The 14,737-nt window shown below is 45.4% G+C and overlaps 1 protein-coding gene across 2 annotated transcripts in view; it reads left to right on the top strand.

Moving 5' to 3' along the window:
* GPC4 (glypican 4) overlaps positions 1–14,061 on the top strand; it is a 62,747-nt gene extending 48,686 nt beyond the window's left edge. For both annotated transcript variants that reach the window (XM_015278449.4, XM_046940986.1), the window contains exons 4-9: positions 1,658–1,823; positions 8,072–8,202; positions 8,413–8,559; positions 8,968–9,104; positions 11,367–11,542; positions 11,873–14,061. In XM_015278449.4, coding sequence (XP_015133935.1) covers positions 1,658–1,823; positions 8,072–8,202; positions 8,413–8,559; positions 8,968–9,104; positions 11,367–11,542; positions 11,873–12,081 — 966 coding nt within the window. In that variant the 3' untranslated portion in view covers positions 12,082–14,061. The remainder of the gene's footprint in view (positions 1–1,657; positions 1,824–8,071; positions 8,203–8,412; positions 8,560–8,967; positions 9,105–11,366; positions 11,543–11,872) is intronic.
* The last annotated feature ends 676 nt before the right edge of the window (positions 14,062–14,737 follow it).

Below are 14,737 nucleotides of genomic sequence, written 5' to 3'. Positions count from 1 at the left end.
GCTCTGAAGCCTCCAGATCGGATTCCCCTGCTGCCGCAAGCAGCTCTCTGCACTGAGCACCGCGGCTCCATTTGCTCCACCAAATGGGCAGCGGGGTCTTTTGTTTGCAATGGTTTGGGACCACGTGTGCTCCTGCCTCGGTGCTGTGAGTTCTGTCAAGTCCCCGAGTGGCTCGGCTCAGCCAGCAGGATGAGGGACAACCGTTCTTTGTCCTGCTGCTCAGTGCAGCATAATGGTGGAAGATTTCGTCTTGGCCAGACACACGGTGGTTTCTGATGGCATCTTGCTGTCTGCCTCTTTAGCATGGAGCTATTTCTTGGGATCTTAACTCATGTCTCAGAACTGTCGTGGGCCCTCTGCTCGGGGTGGGTGAAGGCATCTCACTTCCTTTCTAAAAATTCAAGTGGCTCGTGTTGACAGCAGCAGGCTCAGCCACCCTGAGTGCCTGAGTAGTGGTAGCTGCAATCAGTGCTCCTCACAGATAAGAGGGGTACAGATGATGCCTGAATGATCGTTGCTGGCCAGCCAAAATCCAGCTCAACCACAGAAAATCGCCCTTCAGTCTTTCTGCCTGGTTTCCTGTTGAAGAGAAACTGTGTTCTTTTTGGAGTTGGCAGAAAGGCAACAGATTTCTATCCTTCCTCTCTTTTCCTAAGAAACTCTGCTGCCATTATTGGCAAAGCCAGCCTGTCCCTGGGAGAGGTCGGGAGGTGGAGGTTTGTCTGGAGCCAGTGGTTGTGCATAGGGAAAAGTGAGAGCACAGGGCAGGTGATGGGGATGCCTCCCCTCAGGTGTTCTCCTAGCTTCCAGAAGCTGCTTCTCAGAGACTGGTGGAGATGGACGTGAACGTGGTAGTTCTGTGTGGGTCCTTATTCCATAGATTTGCACAGTCCTGAGCAAGTAGTTTGCAGAGATGTGCCACATGTACCGAATGACCTCTCCCCTTCCTCTGGTGCACGTGCGTCTCCTCCCCTTGGTCTTGGATCACAACCTATTTAGAGCGCTCTATGTAAACGCCTTATAGGAGGTCACAAGTGCATTGCTTAAAAACTCTGGAGACTGTTTCTATTTTGTCAGTGTGTCTCCAGTCCTGACTCAATTTTCCATTTTCACATATGGCTGATCAGCCCTCAGACCGGCTGCTGAGGGGGAGAGCCTGTTCAGTGCCTCAGATGGATCTACCACGCGGCCAGCAGGGAGGCGTGGTGCTGGTGGTAGTGCTTTGCAGGCAGAGTGCGTGGAAGTTGCTTCAATGAATGTTTTGAAGCCAGGCCAGGGAGTGAATCAAACATGAATGACCGTGAGTCATTTCTGAGAACAGCTCTGCTGAGGGTTCAAGAGTGACTTGCTGACCGCAGATAGCTCTGCTGTCCTTGCAGCACAAGGAGGGGACCTATAATGTCTGTCTGGGTGTGTTTTAGTGCTGATTTCATGCTGCAGAAGGGAAGACTGGCTACGACCCCTGAGTGGTAGGTGTGCCCAAGGAGGAGAGCCAAAAACCTCTCATCCACTTTCCAGATCCCTGGAACCAGGCATCGGTAGACTTCTGATGAGTTTTGATTGCCCAGCTCCATTCCCACCAGCCCCATGGCAAATGCGTGGGGTATTTTGCTTTAATGACCGAGGGCTAATTTTCTTCTCTTTTTCTCTTTTAAAGGTGAACCCTACACCACAGGGTACACAGGCACTGCTGAAAATGATGTACTGCCCGCACTGTCGAGGTCTGACATCGGTGAAGCCCTGTTACAATTACTGCTTTAACGTCATGAGAGGCTGCTTGGCCAACCAAGGGGATTTGGATGCCGAGTGGAATATCTTTATGGGTAAGGCAATGTGGGTTAAAACTGCATGTAAGTACGCCCTGATATTGTGTCCCTCCTGTGAATGGCTTTTGACAGTGGCCATGTTTGCTACAGCAGATTTTAAGGTGTCTGTGGCAGGTATCTTTTTCTTTCACATCTCTGTTATACAGTAAAGCTTTTGCAGTTCAGGTTGATTTCTGAATAAATGGAACTTTCATTGCACCAGCAACCTCCATGGCAGCAAACTTTAGGAAGGTAGCGATGCCATGTGTTTGTAGGTTTGGAGTGTCTCTTCTTGCTATAGCATATGTATGTGATATACCTCCTTTGTCTTGGTTCATCACCATGTCCAAAAGACTCGAGGCCGAGCTAGATTAAGACCTCTAAGAAACAAGGCAAAAGAGTCTCAATTTAGTGTGGAGACTTGCTACCTCTTAAGCAATTTTGACCAATACTGCCCTTGGATCTGCTGCTGCAGCCTCTGCTTTCCCTTGCTGGCTCAGGCCCTGGTCTTTTCCCTCTGCCTCCAAGGATTTCCATCACGAAGCCCTCATATCCTTTCCCTGGTTTCTCTCTGATGTACGTATAAGCTGTTTTTTCCATATGACTCCTTGAATGTTTTTGTCACCGTACAGCTGTCCTTCCTAAAGCCAGTTTTCTTTCTATGCAGTCTGGGAGGCTCCATCAGCCGTGGTGAGCTTTGGGAAATGCTGTAGGCCTGTATTTTACATTAAAAGTTTGAATGGAACATGTGTCTAAATCCATTTCTAAACAGCTCATTTGGCACTCAGCCACCATCCTTTAGAAATGTTGATAGGCTGTAAGTGATGCTCTGCAAGTACTTTTGCCATTGTCTTCCTCCTGTTTATTTCTCTTGCGTGTTTATAAATGGTGGTATTTGGTATATGTAGTAGGCTGACAAGTCAGATATATGAATAGACTGAAATGTTAAATTCCACCTTGGGTCAGGACAGCAGAATTTGTGGCGCATCGTGTTTTGGAGGCGCAGGCAATAGGTAACATTAAATGTTGTCATTGGTGCTCCTTTTCAAGGATCTTGATTTATCTGTGTAAGAGCATCCTTTGGGAGCAGTCGCTTCACTCCAGTTAATGTGTGATGAAGTGCACGCGTGAAGTTCCTGCAGCTACTGACAAGGCTGTGGTGCTCTTCCAATCCTGCTCTTGGAAAAAGGAGCTGTTAGAAAGAAAAGATTTCCCTTTCATTAAGCTGTGAGATTAAAAAAAAAAGAAAGAAAGGCAGGGGGAAATTGCTGATAATTGGCATCTCAGGCTGTATTCAAATCACAGATCTTGTTTTCTCATGTTTTGTGCGTTGGCTTTCACTTAACCTCCTGTGCCAACTTACTTGTGTGCAGGATATTATTTTCAGAAGGTGTATTTTTTTTTGCCTGTAGATTCCATATAGGGAGTTAAACGTGACACTAAATTGGGTTTCCAAGTCATTCTCGTGGAGGCTGACACCTCCCTCCCCCCCATTCCTCCCAGCCCTCTTTCTCGTGAGAATATTAAGTATTTCAGCTACAATTGTTGCTGAAGCAGCTCAAAGCCAGGAGACTTGCAAACATCGAGTCCAAGTAGAAAAGAGGAATCCCATGAAAGGGAAGGGCATAATGCCAGAAAACAGACAAAAGCACAAGCAGCTAATTGCTGTAGGTGGTATGCAACTGAAAACGAAACGTGGGGGGAGCCAGTGAGCCCTGTCACATGAGGCTGATCAGGGACTGCGTGCAATAATTAAGATTATTAAACATGACAAAATAAATAAACACGATTCCAGGATGGAAGCAAAGCTTCTTGCAGTGCTTCCTCCCTAAAGGGCTTCTTGGCCACTCTTTACTTAAGCACAGCCTTAGGCTTTGTTACGTTTGCTGGCAGCATTTGCTGCTTTTTTTTTGCACTCTGGGTCGATTCTTGCATTGGAGTACAGATACTGAAAACTGAAGCTGTGCTTTCTGTGGTCAGTTTAATAGCCAAAGAGGTGCTGGTTACATTGCAGGCTTTTTTTTTTTCCATCTCAATTTGGCTCTTGAGGCAAATTAACTGAAATAGATCTCATGTTTGAGGGGGAAACGTGTGACAAATGTCCTTTGTGTATGTTTTTAAAAGTTCAGAAGGAGAACAGCACAGCGACCCAGTTGCATGGGCTCTGCTGTTTTGCATTTGGGGCTTAAATACTGAGTTACTTATTGCGTGTCACAAGTAGATTTTGAAACTAGTAAAATACAGATAGCTGAAGGGGGAAACTTGTAATAAATACTGAAAGTATGTGCAAAGTTGCATGCGAGTGTAGAGTAGGCAGCTGCATATGCATGGGTTTGTGCTTCTGCTTGGGTCTTCTGAGGAACCACCTAATTTATAGGATTATTTCTCACTATAGCATGGCTGAGCGTTGCTTCTTATCTTTGCCTTCCCTTTCCTTCAGTAACCCTTTCTTCTCTCTGTGTCCATTGCCTGTGTTTGCCCAGATGGACGGTGTTCCACAGAGTCAGTGGCTCTATGTGGAAGTCACTTGTGCAAAGCTTTTCCATAACGGGGATGCTGAGCCTGTAGGTTTGTCAAGGCAAAGCCTTCTTCCTGCCCTCCGTCTGCTAAGTACCATTTAAAGTTGCAGCGTATGAGATAACAGCTGAATTATACTCTTTTTCTCTCACTTAGCTGTCTTTAAATTATTTCTCCATCCATTCTCAGCACAATTGTACACCAATTAGACAGCGGTATACTTTGTTTCACACAAGCTTTGTGGTGGGGGGGGGGGGGGGATGTGTAAGGCTTTCCTGAATGAGCAGTGTTAATCTCCAGTGCCTTTTCATGATTTTCCTTTTTTCCCCACAAAGATTTACTCTGCTCAGAGATGCAGAATTCAGGCTCCATATACATATCTGGAGTACTGCTCGGCGCGCAAAGAATTTTTCCCTTTTAAAAATAATGATTGTTGTTAATGAATGGTCAAGGTCTTCCCCCCTCCCTCCCTCCCCTTTTAAATCAGATCTTGGGGTTAAGACTGAGAACTGCCTTTTGTTCTTCAAGTCAGACAGTGAGGCTGAAGATGTGGGTTTCTGATTATTTGTGGCACAATGCGAAAGAATTGCTTTCCTTCATGAGAGCGGGGTGCTTTGTCACCAAGGATTGTCTCAATGCCAGTAGCAAGGACAAATGTATGCGGGAGGAAAAGGGTCTTTAAGGCATGGAGCTGTACGGTGTGGTGTTTTTGTTGTTCCTCCCCCCTCCAAATCCACTTCCATCTCCCCAGCACAGTGAAGAGAGTCAGTCTTTGTCACGCTGTGTGTTTCTAATAGGTGACCAGGGTACATTTTTCACTCTGCCGGGTTGTTTTTGTGAAGCAGATCAAACTTGCTGAGCCACCTTGCCCTGCCTTATAGTTGTTAACTACTTCGAGCTGGAGCTGGGGAGGGGTGAGGAGAGGAGAGGAAAGTCTCTGGGGGGAGACGAGTTGCACCTAGGCTTTATTTACGCCTGTAGTGCAACTTGCCTCCCCTCTCAAAGTGCCGTGATGCTAATGTTATCTTGAATCCCAGCCAACCTTATTAATGTCAAACGTGGCTGCCAGAGGGAATCCACCACCGGCTCTGCCTGCTGGTGGGGACACCAGCCAGCTCCTGGTGGGAGGTAGGAGTTTGCGGGATGGCCCCCGAATCAAAACCCGGGGCTGGGCGGAGTCCCCTTCTCCCCTCCTTTTATTTTCTTCTTAATGAAAGTTTATTTCACTTAGTGCTCCTTGTCAGCGTCTATCGCTGCTTGTGAAGAGCTACAGTCGAACGCATTCTCTAAAGGCAATTATTACTTTCCTTATCTTTTATAGCCAGCTTTGGCAGCTCTGCTGGAGGCCGAATGCATTTTCTATATCGGCAGTCAAAGCAGAGGCTGCATTCCTTCTCTGTGATACATGTAACGCCATGGCACCATCGGTAACAAAGGGCCCAATTCGCTCTACATTCCCATGGTCTTGTGTATGGCCTGCCCGGCTCAAAGTTTACAAAGACGCCAAACAGCCAGAAGAATCGGGGTTTATGTTTCCTTTCAGTCCTTCACAAACACTTTATTGATCTGCGGCCTTTCCTGGCCACTCGGAGAATTAAGTAGTTACAAAACGGGATGATTTTCTTCTTTTAAAACGATGCGATTTTATGTGTTTTTTATCGTCTGCCCACTCATAATATTTTTTATTTGAAATGAGCAGCTTCCTCCAAACCTCGATGGGATGTTCTTTGTGTGCGTGAAAAACCCCAAACGCTTGGACAATGGTGAACACATTTAAGTTGTGCTCCACTTGTTTACAAAAGTCTCCATTTGGTGGCACATCAAAAGCATTTTTCTCCCCCCTTGGCACAATGGTATATTCATGCTAGCAGTCATTACTCAGAGATTTGAAGCATCACTTTATTGGAGCCCACCACAATGCAGCCTAAGATTCTTTGTTTCGTTTGTTATCACCTTCTTAAAAAAAAAAAAAAATAATGCATTTAGTTCAGACCTGTCTGTAGCCACTGATGGCCAAATTCCAGCCGTGCCCTGCAGCAGCTCTAGCATTTATGTGTCCATCTGCAGGGCAGGGGTGTTTCCTGGGGTCTGAGCTCCTCGTGGGTTTTGTCCCTAAACATCCCTTGGGCATCATCACTGGTCCCTCTGACGCTGCATCTCCTCCAAAGCAATTTTGAGGCTGCATTGATCCACCGATCAATCCTTAATTAATGCCCAGCTGATCTTTAATACACTGAGTTATCATTACAGGCTGCATTTCTAGGCTAGGGACACTTCTGCAGCTTGTGTGGTGGTCTTGGTGTTAAGTCTTTGGGACATATAGGTGTTTTAAATTTTATACATATGTAAGTAGCTTAATTGTATATATTCATAATTTTTAGGGTGGTGGTTTTTTATTTAAAAGGAATTAGACACCAGTGCAGAGCTATTAGTAAATCATTTCATGTCTGGAGCATCTTTATAGGACTTTAACTGATAAGTAAACTCCTATGAAGCAAAGTCCAAAGTTTCTGCCTTTCCTAAGTACCCTTCTGCACTTAGGAGGAGAATGAATGTCACAAGAAACACTTTTCAAGAGAAATTAATAGACTGAGTACGAAACACCCATTTCTCCTTAATGGAGGAGAACAGGCATATCCTTGGGAGGAGGGAGGAGCTCCTTGGGAGGGGGCTTCCTCAGGGCCATTGCGCTGCCCTTTGCGTCACAGCGGGGGGAATTCAAAGAATTCAATGCAACGGCAGAATTAGAAGTTTGTGGCATAGCGGCATGAAGTGATGCAGGAGAGGAGAGAACAGTGCTTTGGGAATGGAAAGACTGCAGAGAAAACGATGTAGTGGGCAAGAAAAGATGAGTGCTTAGCATGAGACGTGTGCCTGGAGCTGCCGTTTAGGAGTGACTCGGAGAAGGCTTGAAAGCAATGAAGGTTGAAATCTTCAACGGTAATAATAATTTCCCAGAGGAGGTAATGGAAGCTCAGTAGCTCCTCTGTTTAATGATGTTTTTGATGAATACGTGCACGTCAGCATGGGAAGACTGACCTAGTGTTGGCTGAGAGACTTTTCCGTCTCCCCTTTAGTAGACGTGTGCCAAGCATTTACCCTGCTCTCCTGCCATCTTCCTTGTGCAAACTGTCCGTGGAAGGCCAGACTGTTCAATCATCTATCTTCTCCAGGCACAGCAAAGTCTGGAGTTTTTGTAAGGGTGAGGCTGCGTTGTTGGTGCTCTTGGGCCCTTCTGTGTTGGTGTCATCTTCAGGACTAGCACAAGGACCCTGGTGCCTTTCTCTCTCTCTCAGCGCTGAAAGCGGTCTCTAAAAACAAATGACACAAGGAAACCTTTAATAAATAAGTATGGAGTATGGAGAGGAGGGTTTTAGTAATGCTTGTTCTAATGGGAGTAGCTGATTACAGACTGCCTTCTGGCAGACTGCAAAGGCTCTCCCTCATTTAGTGCTGCTTTTGATGTGTATGAGCCCGTGGCCGGGTGCTGGCAGGCTGGGAAGTGCCGACAAGCAGCCTGGTGATGTTCCAACCTCTGGGAATGCAGCAGAATGTTTCCTGGAGGTGCGTGCTGGTCAGAAGTGACACTGCAGTGGCACCTCCGTGGTCCTCACTGACCAGGTCATCACTGCATCTTGCCTCCAAATGCCAACGCCATGTTGCCTTTTACAGGTGTTGGAGGGGGATGTTGGTGAGTGTTACCTTTGAGACAGCTCCATTAAAAACCTTTGCTTCTCTCTCTGTGTTAGGTTCGATGCTGCTGGTAGCAGAGAGGCTGGAGGGGCCTTTTAACATTGAGTCAGTCATGGACCCCATTGATGTGAAAATTTCAGATGCAATCATGAATATGCAGGAGAACAGCATGCAAGTGTCTCAGAAGGTAAATGGACAAGGGGTGCACAGGCTTTATTTATCCACTCCCTTATGTTCCCCTATGCTAGTTGATTTGTTTTTCTCCTTCATGCCTTTTCAAGTATACAGAGAGCTGGGTTATTATTTTGAGGGGTGGGTTGCAGGCCTGAGTTGGGGTCCGAAGTGGAGGCCTCTTGTGAGCTCCCGTTTTCTAAGCTCATTTCTTTCCCTTGCCTAGGTTTTCCAGGGATGTGGCCAGCCAAAAACACTCGCACAGGGCCGAACCGCTCGCTCCGTCTCTGAGGGTGGTTTCAGTGCTCGCTTCAGACCCTACAACCCCGAAGAGCGGCCGACCACAGCTGCAGGCACGAGCTTGGACAGGCTGGTGAGTGCCCTGTCCTGCTGGTACCCCTCAGGTGCTGCTCCCCCATGTCGAGAAGTGTGCTTTTTCCACTGGTGATTTATAGGGTTTTTTAATACTCCTTGGCTGTCTTAAACTCTCCGAGGGGTGTAGTCGGCCCATGGCTCTGCATGTGAATTACCTCAATGCTTGTGTGTCAGAAAGTGCCTGTTTTAAAGGCTTCGCTTGTGAGCAATATGTGTTTGAAGAGTGGTGTTTAATTTTGTATTAAAAAAGTAAATCAACCATCAAAACGACGCAACTTTACATGCAGCCTAACAAGCTGGCCTGTGCACGTCTGTTGTGATAAAAATACCTTTCCAGCTTCACTTTTAATGAGTCTTTGGCATTCTGGACTGTGTCCTGCATTTCTTTTTTTTTTTTTTTTAATAGGTTACTGATGTGAAAGAAAAGCTGAAGCAAGCCAAAAAATTTTGGTCATCTCTCCCTGGCAACATTTGCAGTGATGAAAAGATATCTGTGGGCACGGGCAACGAGAATGAGTGCTGGAACGGGAGCGCCAAGAGCAGGTTTGGAGACGTGGTTGTGTTGGGTGAACACTCCCCTCCTGCCCCAGCCATCCCTATGGGCCAGCCCAGCACTTCGAGCCCTCTACTCTTAGGGGCTCACACGCAGGCTGCTCTACTGACCCTTCTTGTAGGCAGGAGAACTTGAATGAGTCATAGAATTGTTTGAGTTGGAAGGGACCTTTAAAGGCTATCTAGTCCAACTCTCTTGGGATGCCTGCAGCTCAGTCAAGTTGCTCAGAGCCTGGTCCAGCCTGACCTCAAATGTTTCCAGGGACAAAGTATCCACCACCTCTCTGGGCAACCTCTGCCAGTGCTTCACTAAAGGGTTGTTTAAGCTCTGTGTGGTGGTTTGTTTTCGAGCGTATCCAGATGCAGCATCTGTCTGCACCTAGATGTCCTACTGACTACTTGCAGGTTTAGGAAAGTGATGTGTACAAAATCTTGGCCAAAAGATTGGGGTTGCTTCTCCTGCATTGTTGCTTCAATGTCTCTAGTTTGTGCTTCTTACACGATGCTTACCAGCAGCTGTTGCTGGGTTTCTTGTTGGGCAAAGGAGATGGAGGCTGGTGAAAGATCAACTTCTGTGCTAAGTGAGGACAGTGGCACAAGGGGACCAGTGGTTTTCATGCACATTTTATATGGAAAAATAGTTACAAAACTTTTTTTTTCATTCTTCTAAGAAAGAAATTACCAACACATGAGTAAGTCAAAGGGTTTCTGTCATATGGTTTATGTAACTGTTTAACTTTTATTTTGGAAATAGACATGTCTTTTTCTTCTGTTTGCTTACTGAAGAAATAAGCAAAATCCAAGATGTTCCATTTAAAAAACTACAACAACAACAACAACAACAACAACAAAAAGCACAAAGTTTTCCAGGAGTTTTTCTTAGCATTTACAGTTTTTGCTCTTGATATTTTTGAGGCACAGGATTGAGCCATACTGCATTCATTTTTCACCATTTCACGGGTGCCTGGTACTCTGCGTTGCTCAGCTAGGGTAATGGTTTGGGACTCTGTCAAAAGAAATGACTCTACCTCTCCTGAGGTCTTGTTCATCAGCAGCTTCTGCAGAGGTTTTCACAGCAGATGTCCCTGCTGCACGTGAGGTCTGGCACCAGCAAGGAGGGAAGTGGAGACTTTGCAGAGCTAAGCAAGGAGGATTGGGGGGACCCTGGGGAATGCTGGCCCCTGCTGACTGCCATTCTAGATGGATTGGGCTTCACTGTTCCTCTTTTCTCTATAGCTCCAAGCAGCTAGAAGTGCTCATCCACACTTTGGTCTCTTAATCTCTTAGCAACTTGTGTTATTGATAACAAATAATAATAAAAATAAACCCTTAAAAGTTTAGGGTTTGAGCAAGCCCTTTAGACGTATGCTTTCATCTCACTGCCTGGTCACCAGGATCAGAAGAAAAGTGTCGTATCTGTGGTCTGTAAGATAAAAGGTGTTGAGTTCTGCTCTGTAGGACAGTACTGCAAATACCTGTTCCAGGAGACGTATTCTGGTGGGCTTTGTTGCTCAGGCTCTCATTTCAACCAGCAGATTGTCTTTGTTGAGGTGTTCAGGAGTGCAGACCTGAGCATGCATACCTCCTCAGGCAGAGCAGGATGGCTGTTGTCTGCTTCGATGAGCTGGGTTATGTTATCTCATTTTCAAAATCACAGATGTTTTTCCTGCTGGGGTTATTAGAGAAATTGCATCTCATGTCTGCGTGGTAAGAAGTACGTCTATAATACCGCAGCTTGATTGCAAAGGCACATTATGCAAAGCCAGAATGTCTCTTGCCTCCCACAGTTCCCATAGGTTTCTTGGGTGTAGCTATGACCCCAGAGGTTGTTTTCCCAGGAGCATCATCTAACTGGACATCAGGGCAGCTCAACGGCTTGTTTGCTGTGTTGCCTGTGGCAAGCTGATTTATGCTGTTGTAAGCTATTATTATTATAAACCTCCAATCTTTCTTTTCTTTTTTTTTTTCTTTTTGACTGGGAAGAGCATTCTTTCCCTCAGCTGCTCGATCACAGGAGCACAGAGTATATGGACACACTGTTTGAATTTCCATGCTCCAAAGGCTGCAAGGAGGGTAAAGAGCTGGAGAAGTGCTTTGTGAGGGCTAACGTATGGGAAGAAGGCATTAGGCTCAGGAAACCACCAGAGCTGGGAGTTGGGGGGATGGCATCACTGGATTTCCCCACTCTCTCACCCTTTGGCGTGGTCCCCACTGAGTGCAGCTCCAGTAACGGCCGGAGCGCTTTCCTTATAGGTACGACTTTGCGGTGACTGGAAACGGCTTAGCAAGTCAAGTGAACAACCCTGAGGTGGAAGTCGATATTACGAAGCCAGACATGGTGATTCGTCGGCAAATCATGGTTCTGAGGGTGATGACCAACAAGCTGAAGAATGCATACAGTGGGAACGACGTCGACTTCATTGACGTCAGTACGTTTGCTGTCGTTTGCCTTTTTTTGCTTTATTTTTGTTTTAATTGGATTTCATGCTAACACGCAGGGTGGCTGGTTAAGTGTCAGCTATCTGTAAGCGTGTTAGTGAGGAGGGTGGGGAATGACATGTCTGGCAGGCTCCGAAAAGGGGCTCATCAATGCCAAAGTGCTGCGTGCCGTGAGGCATCAGCAGTCTCCTTATACCAAGAGCATCATGGAAGTGTCTGTGCGTTTGTTGTCTTTTTCCTCTCCCTCTCTCTTCTGCCATTTGCAAGCAAAGCATTGAGCTGCAGAAGGCAGAGGGCTGCAGCGTGTCTCTTTCCTGCAGGTGAAGAGAGCAGCGGGGAGGAGAGCGGCAGCGGCTGTGAGTTCCAGCAGTGCTCCACGGAGTTCGAGTTCAACGCGACTGAAGTTACTGGGAGCTCCAACAAGAGTGATAAAAAAGTGAACACTTCTGCCGCTCCCAGTAGCGGTTTATCACAAGCAGCCTTGTTCCTTAGCGTTTTGGTCTTGGCCATGCAAAGACAATGGAGATAATTGTGCAGCATAGGGAGAAAAAAGAGACTCTTATTATCAAAGTTAGAAGGCACCTGCTTTCACTTTTATACCATCTAGTGACTTTGCTTTTTAAGTTAATGGACAACAGTGTACAGTTTTTACTATGTTGCCACTGGTTTTAAGATACTGGTATTTTTTCCCCTTGCTATTCTGGGGTTAACAGGAATGGGGCCCGTCAGTCTGTCCCGTTCACCAAGAGTCCATGATAGAGGTGGATAACAAAAATGTATATACAAGCCTGTAGTTAGCTCTGCATTCGTCTTTATCACTTCTCTTTATTTTTTTTTTTAATTTTATTTTATTTTACCACATTTCTTATGAGAAGAAGAAACCCACGGTCCTCTCTTGGCATGTAACAAGTATGTGTTTCTGAAATGAGGAATATCTGTACAGAAGCAGGTTTTATTTATCATGTTATCTTGTGGGGAAAAATAATTACCAAACGAGCAGAAAACGTGTTTCATGTAGTTAACTTCCCATTTATCCGCCTTATGTTAGTTGCCTTATCTGGAAAGAAGTGGAAGTAATTTGTCTTTATGATGTGCTGAAAGAGAAGATGAAGGCAGAGCTGGTCAGCGTGCTACGTGCCCCATTTGCAGGAGGTGGTAATGCCAGGAGCAGGTTGTGCTTTCTTTACGGGATGTTTGGTTACATTGGAAGAGACTGTGGAGAATTCCAGTTTCGTGGATGCTAAGAAGAGTTTTCATGTGTTCCCCCGGATCCTTGCAATTAGCTGTAACTTCATGTAGGTCAGTTCCCAACATGCATCCCCCATGGGAATAAGGCATTAAACTTGTTCAGTTGGAAGCAACTTGTCGTGTCACAGATCCAAATGCCAACGTGTGTCTTGACTGCAAATCTGTTAGATGAGCGCTGGATTGACTATTATCATTGTCATTTTTAGGAATACTTTGCTGAGGGTGAAGCAGGGGGGGCTGCTGGTTTTGTTTTTGCAGCTTTGGTTGGGTACAGAAGGGAAGGACCAGCCAGGCGGAGCTGCAGTGTTGCAGGCAGATTGGGGCAGGAGCTGGCTGGGCTGAAAATGCCCCTTTTTGGTGCATTTGGTCACCTGGGACCCGGAGCCCAGGCACCGAGCGAGCAGCTTTCCAACACTGCCTGAGATGCCCATCTCTCTCTATCTTTGCCTTTTGTGGTTGGAACAGCGTAATGGTGAACAGCAGTTCATTAATAAAAGAAATGTTTGTTTTTAAGAAAAGAAAGAAGAATTTAAAGAGTTTAGGGGGGTGAAAAAGAGTCTTCAGAAAGACTCAGAATTCCTCTGCATGTCTCCTGCTTTAGATATAGCCTTTAGATCTGGCTGGACACTGGGATCCAGCCAGGAACACGGTCCAGAGAGAGAGAGAAGGTTTGCTGTATTCCAGTCTTGTGTTGTAAGGATAATGTTCTATTTTTATATTGAAGCATTAATTACTTGTTAGCTCAGGGTCAGCGTTATATTCAACTTTATTTTCACACCAAATTTCTGCAAAGCTATAAAGATGAGGTATTCTTGGCCGCTGGAAACAATCCTGGAGGCTTAATTTTGCTAGAAGTAGCCCGTTATTTATTAAAACACGATGTTAGTGGAGTTAGGGATATTCTGGCTATTTTTTCTTTAGAAAATAAATCACGGAAGCATAAAACTGAAAAAGTTATAAATTTATGTGTGGGAAAAAATGGATTGTAAATAGCTCAGTTGCCTTGCGAGGAGTTGGAAAATGTGCTGATACTTAGAAACTACCTCAGTTCTGAGGAATTTCCTTTCTAGCTTTGAGTGCTATTACATTTACTTGGTAGAAGTGAATCTGGTCTCCAATATGTAGCTGAAAGAGCTATCCCTATAGACCTTGTTAGATTGTTTTTAATTTAGAGGGTTGAACTACATCCAGCTGTTTTCTTTCAGCTAAGTTCCCTAACAAAGAGAATTTCTGAATTAAATATTGCTGATGGTTTCCATGACTTTTACTGATTTGTTTGGTTTCATGGCATTTTTTCTGATTGCCCTTTAATTATTTAAATGGTTCTAGCCATTTGAATTTTAACCCTGAAATAAACAAACCTTAGATGCACTACCATTGTAAATACACCACGCTAAGGTCTGACTGGATAACCCTTCTGGCTCATACCCAGCTGGCAGGCCGGCAAAGTTAAAGGAAGAAAAAAAATAAATAAATTAGACTTCTTCAGAGCTCAGAGAATGGTGGAACAAAAGCCCTTGTGTTCGAGTGCCTGACTTTTCCAAGATCTCAGTTTTTGGCCTAAGTGTGCATCTGTCAGAACGTTGCTTGTAAATTCTCCTGCTTTTGAGCCCTTCTGCCCAGCGTGTACTTAAAGAAGAACGTTTCTGACTTTATATTTCTCGTTTTACATCTAATTGCTTGCTAATTATCGTTCCCTAGTTTGGTAAAAGTGGACAGTGCAAAGACCTGACGTGCGTTCTAAACGTGTCCAGCTGATGCTGTTAACAGCGCAACAATCCTCTGCTATATCAAGGACAGATTTGTCACCTGGGGCTACAGGAAACAAGAGTAAACATCAATGTAGGATGATCAAAAGTCGTGTTCCCGCTTTTGTTTTGTGTTTGTGTGTGAAATCGGCTCTCTGACATGAGCTGGTAAACTAAACCATACGGGTG

Source organism: Gallus gallus, chromosome 4, assembly GCF_016699485.2.
Source record: "Gallus gallus isolate bGalGal1 chromosome 4, bGalGal1.mat.broiler.GRCg7b, whole genome shotgun sequence".
In the NCBI taxonomy this organism is placed as follows: Eukaryota; Metazoa; Chordata; class Aves; order Galliformes; family Phasianidae; genus Gallus; species Gallus gallus.
Note: the sequence above shows the minus strand (reverse complement) of the source record. Positions and strands in the feature narration are given on the sequence as shown.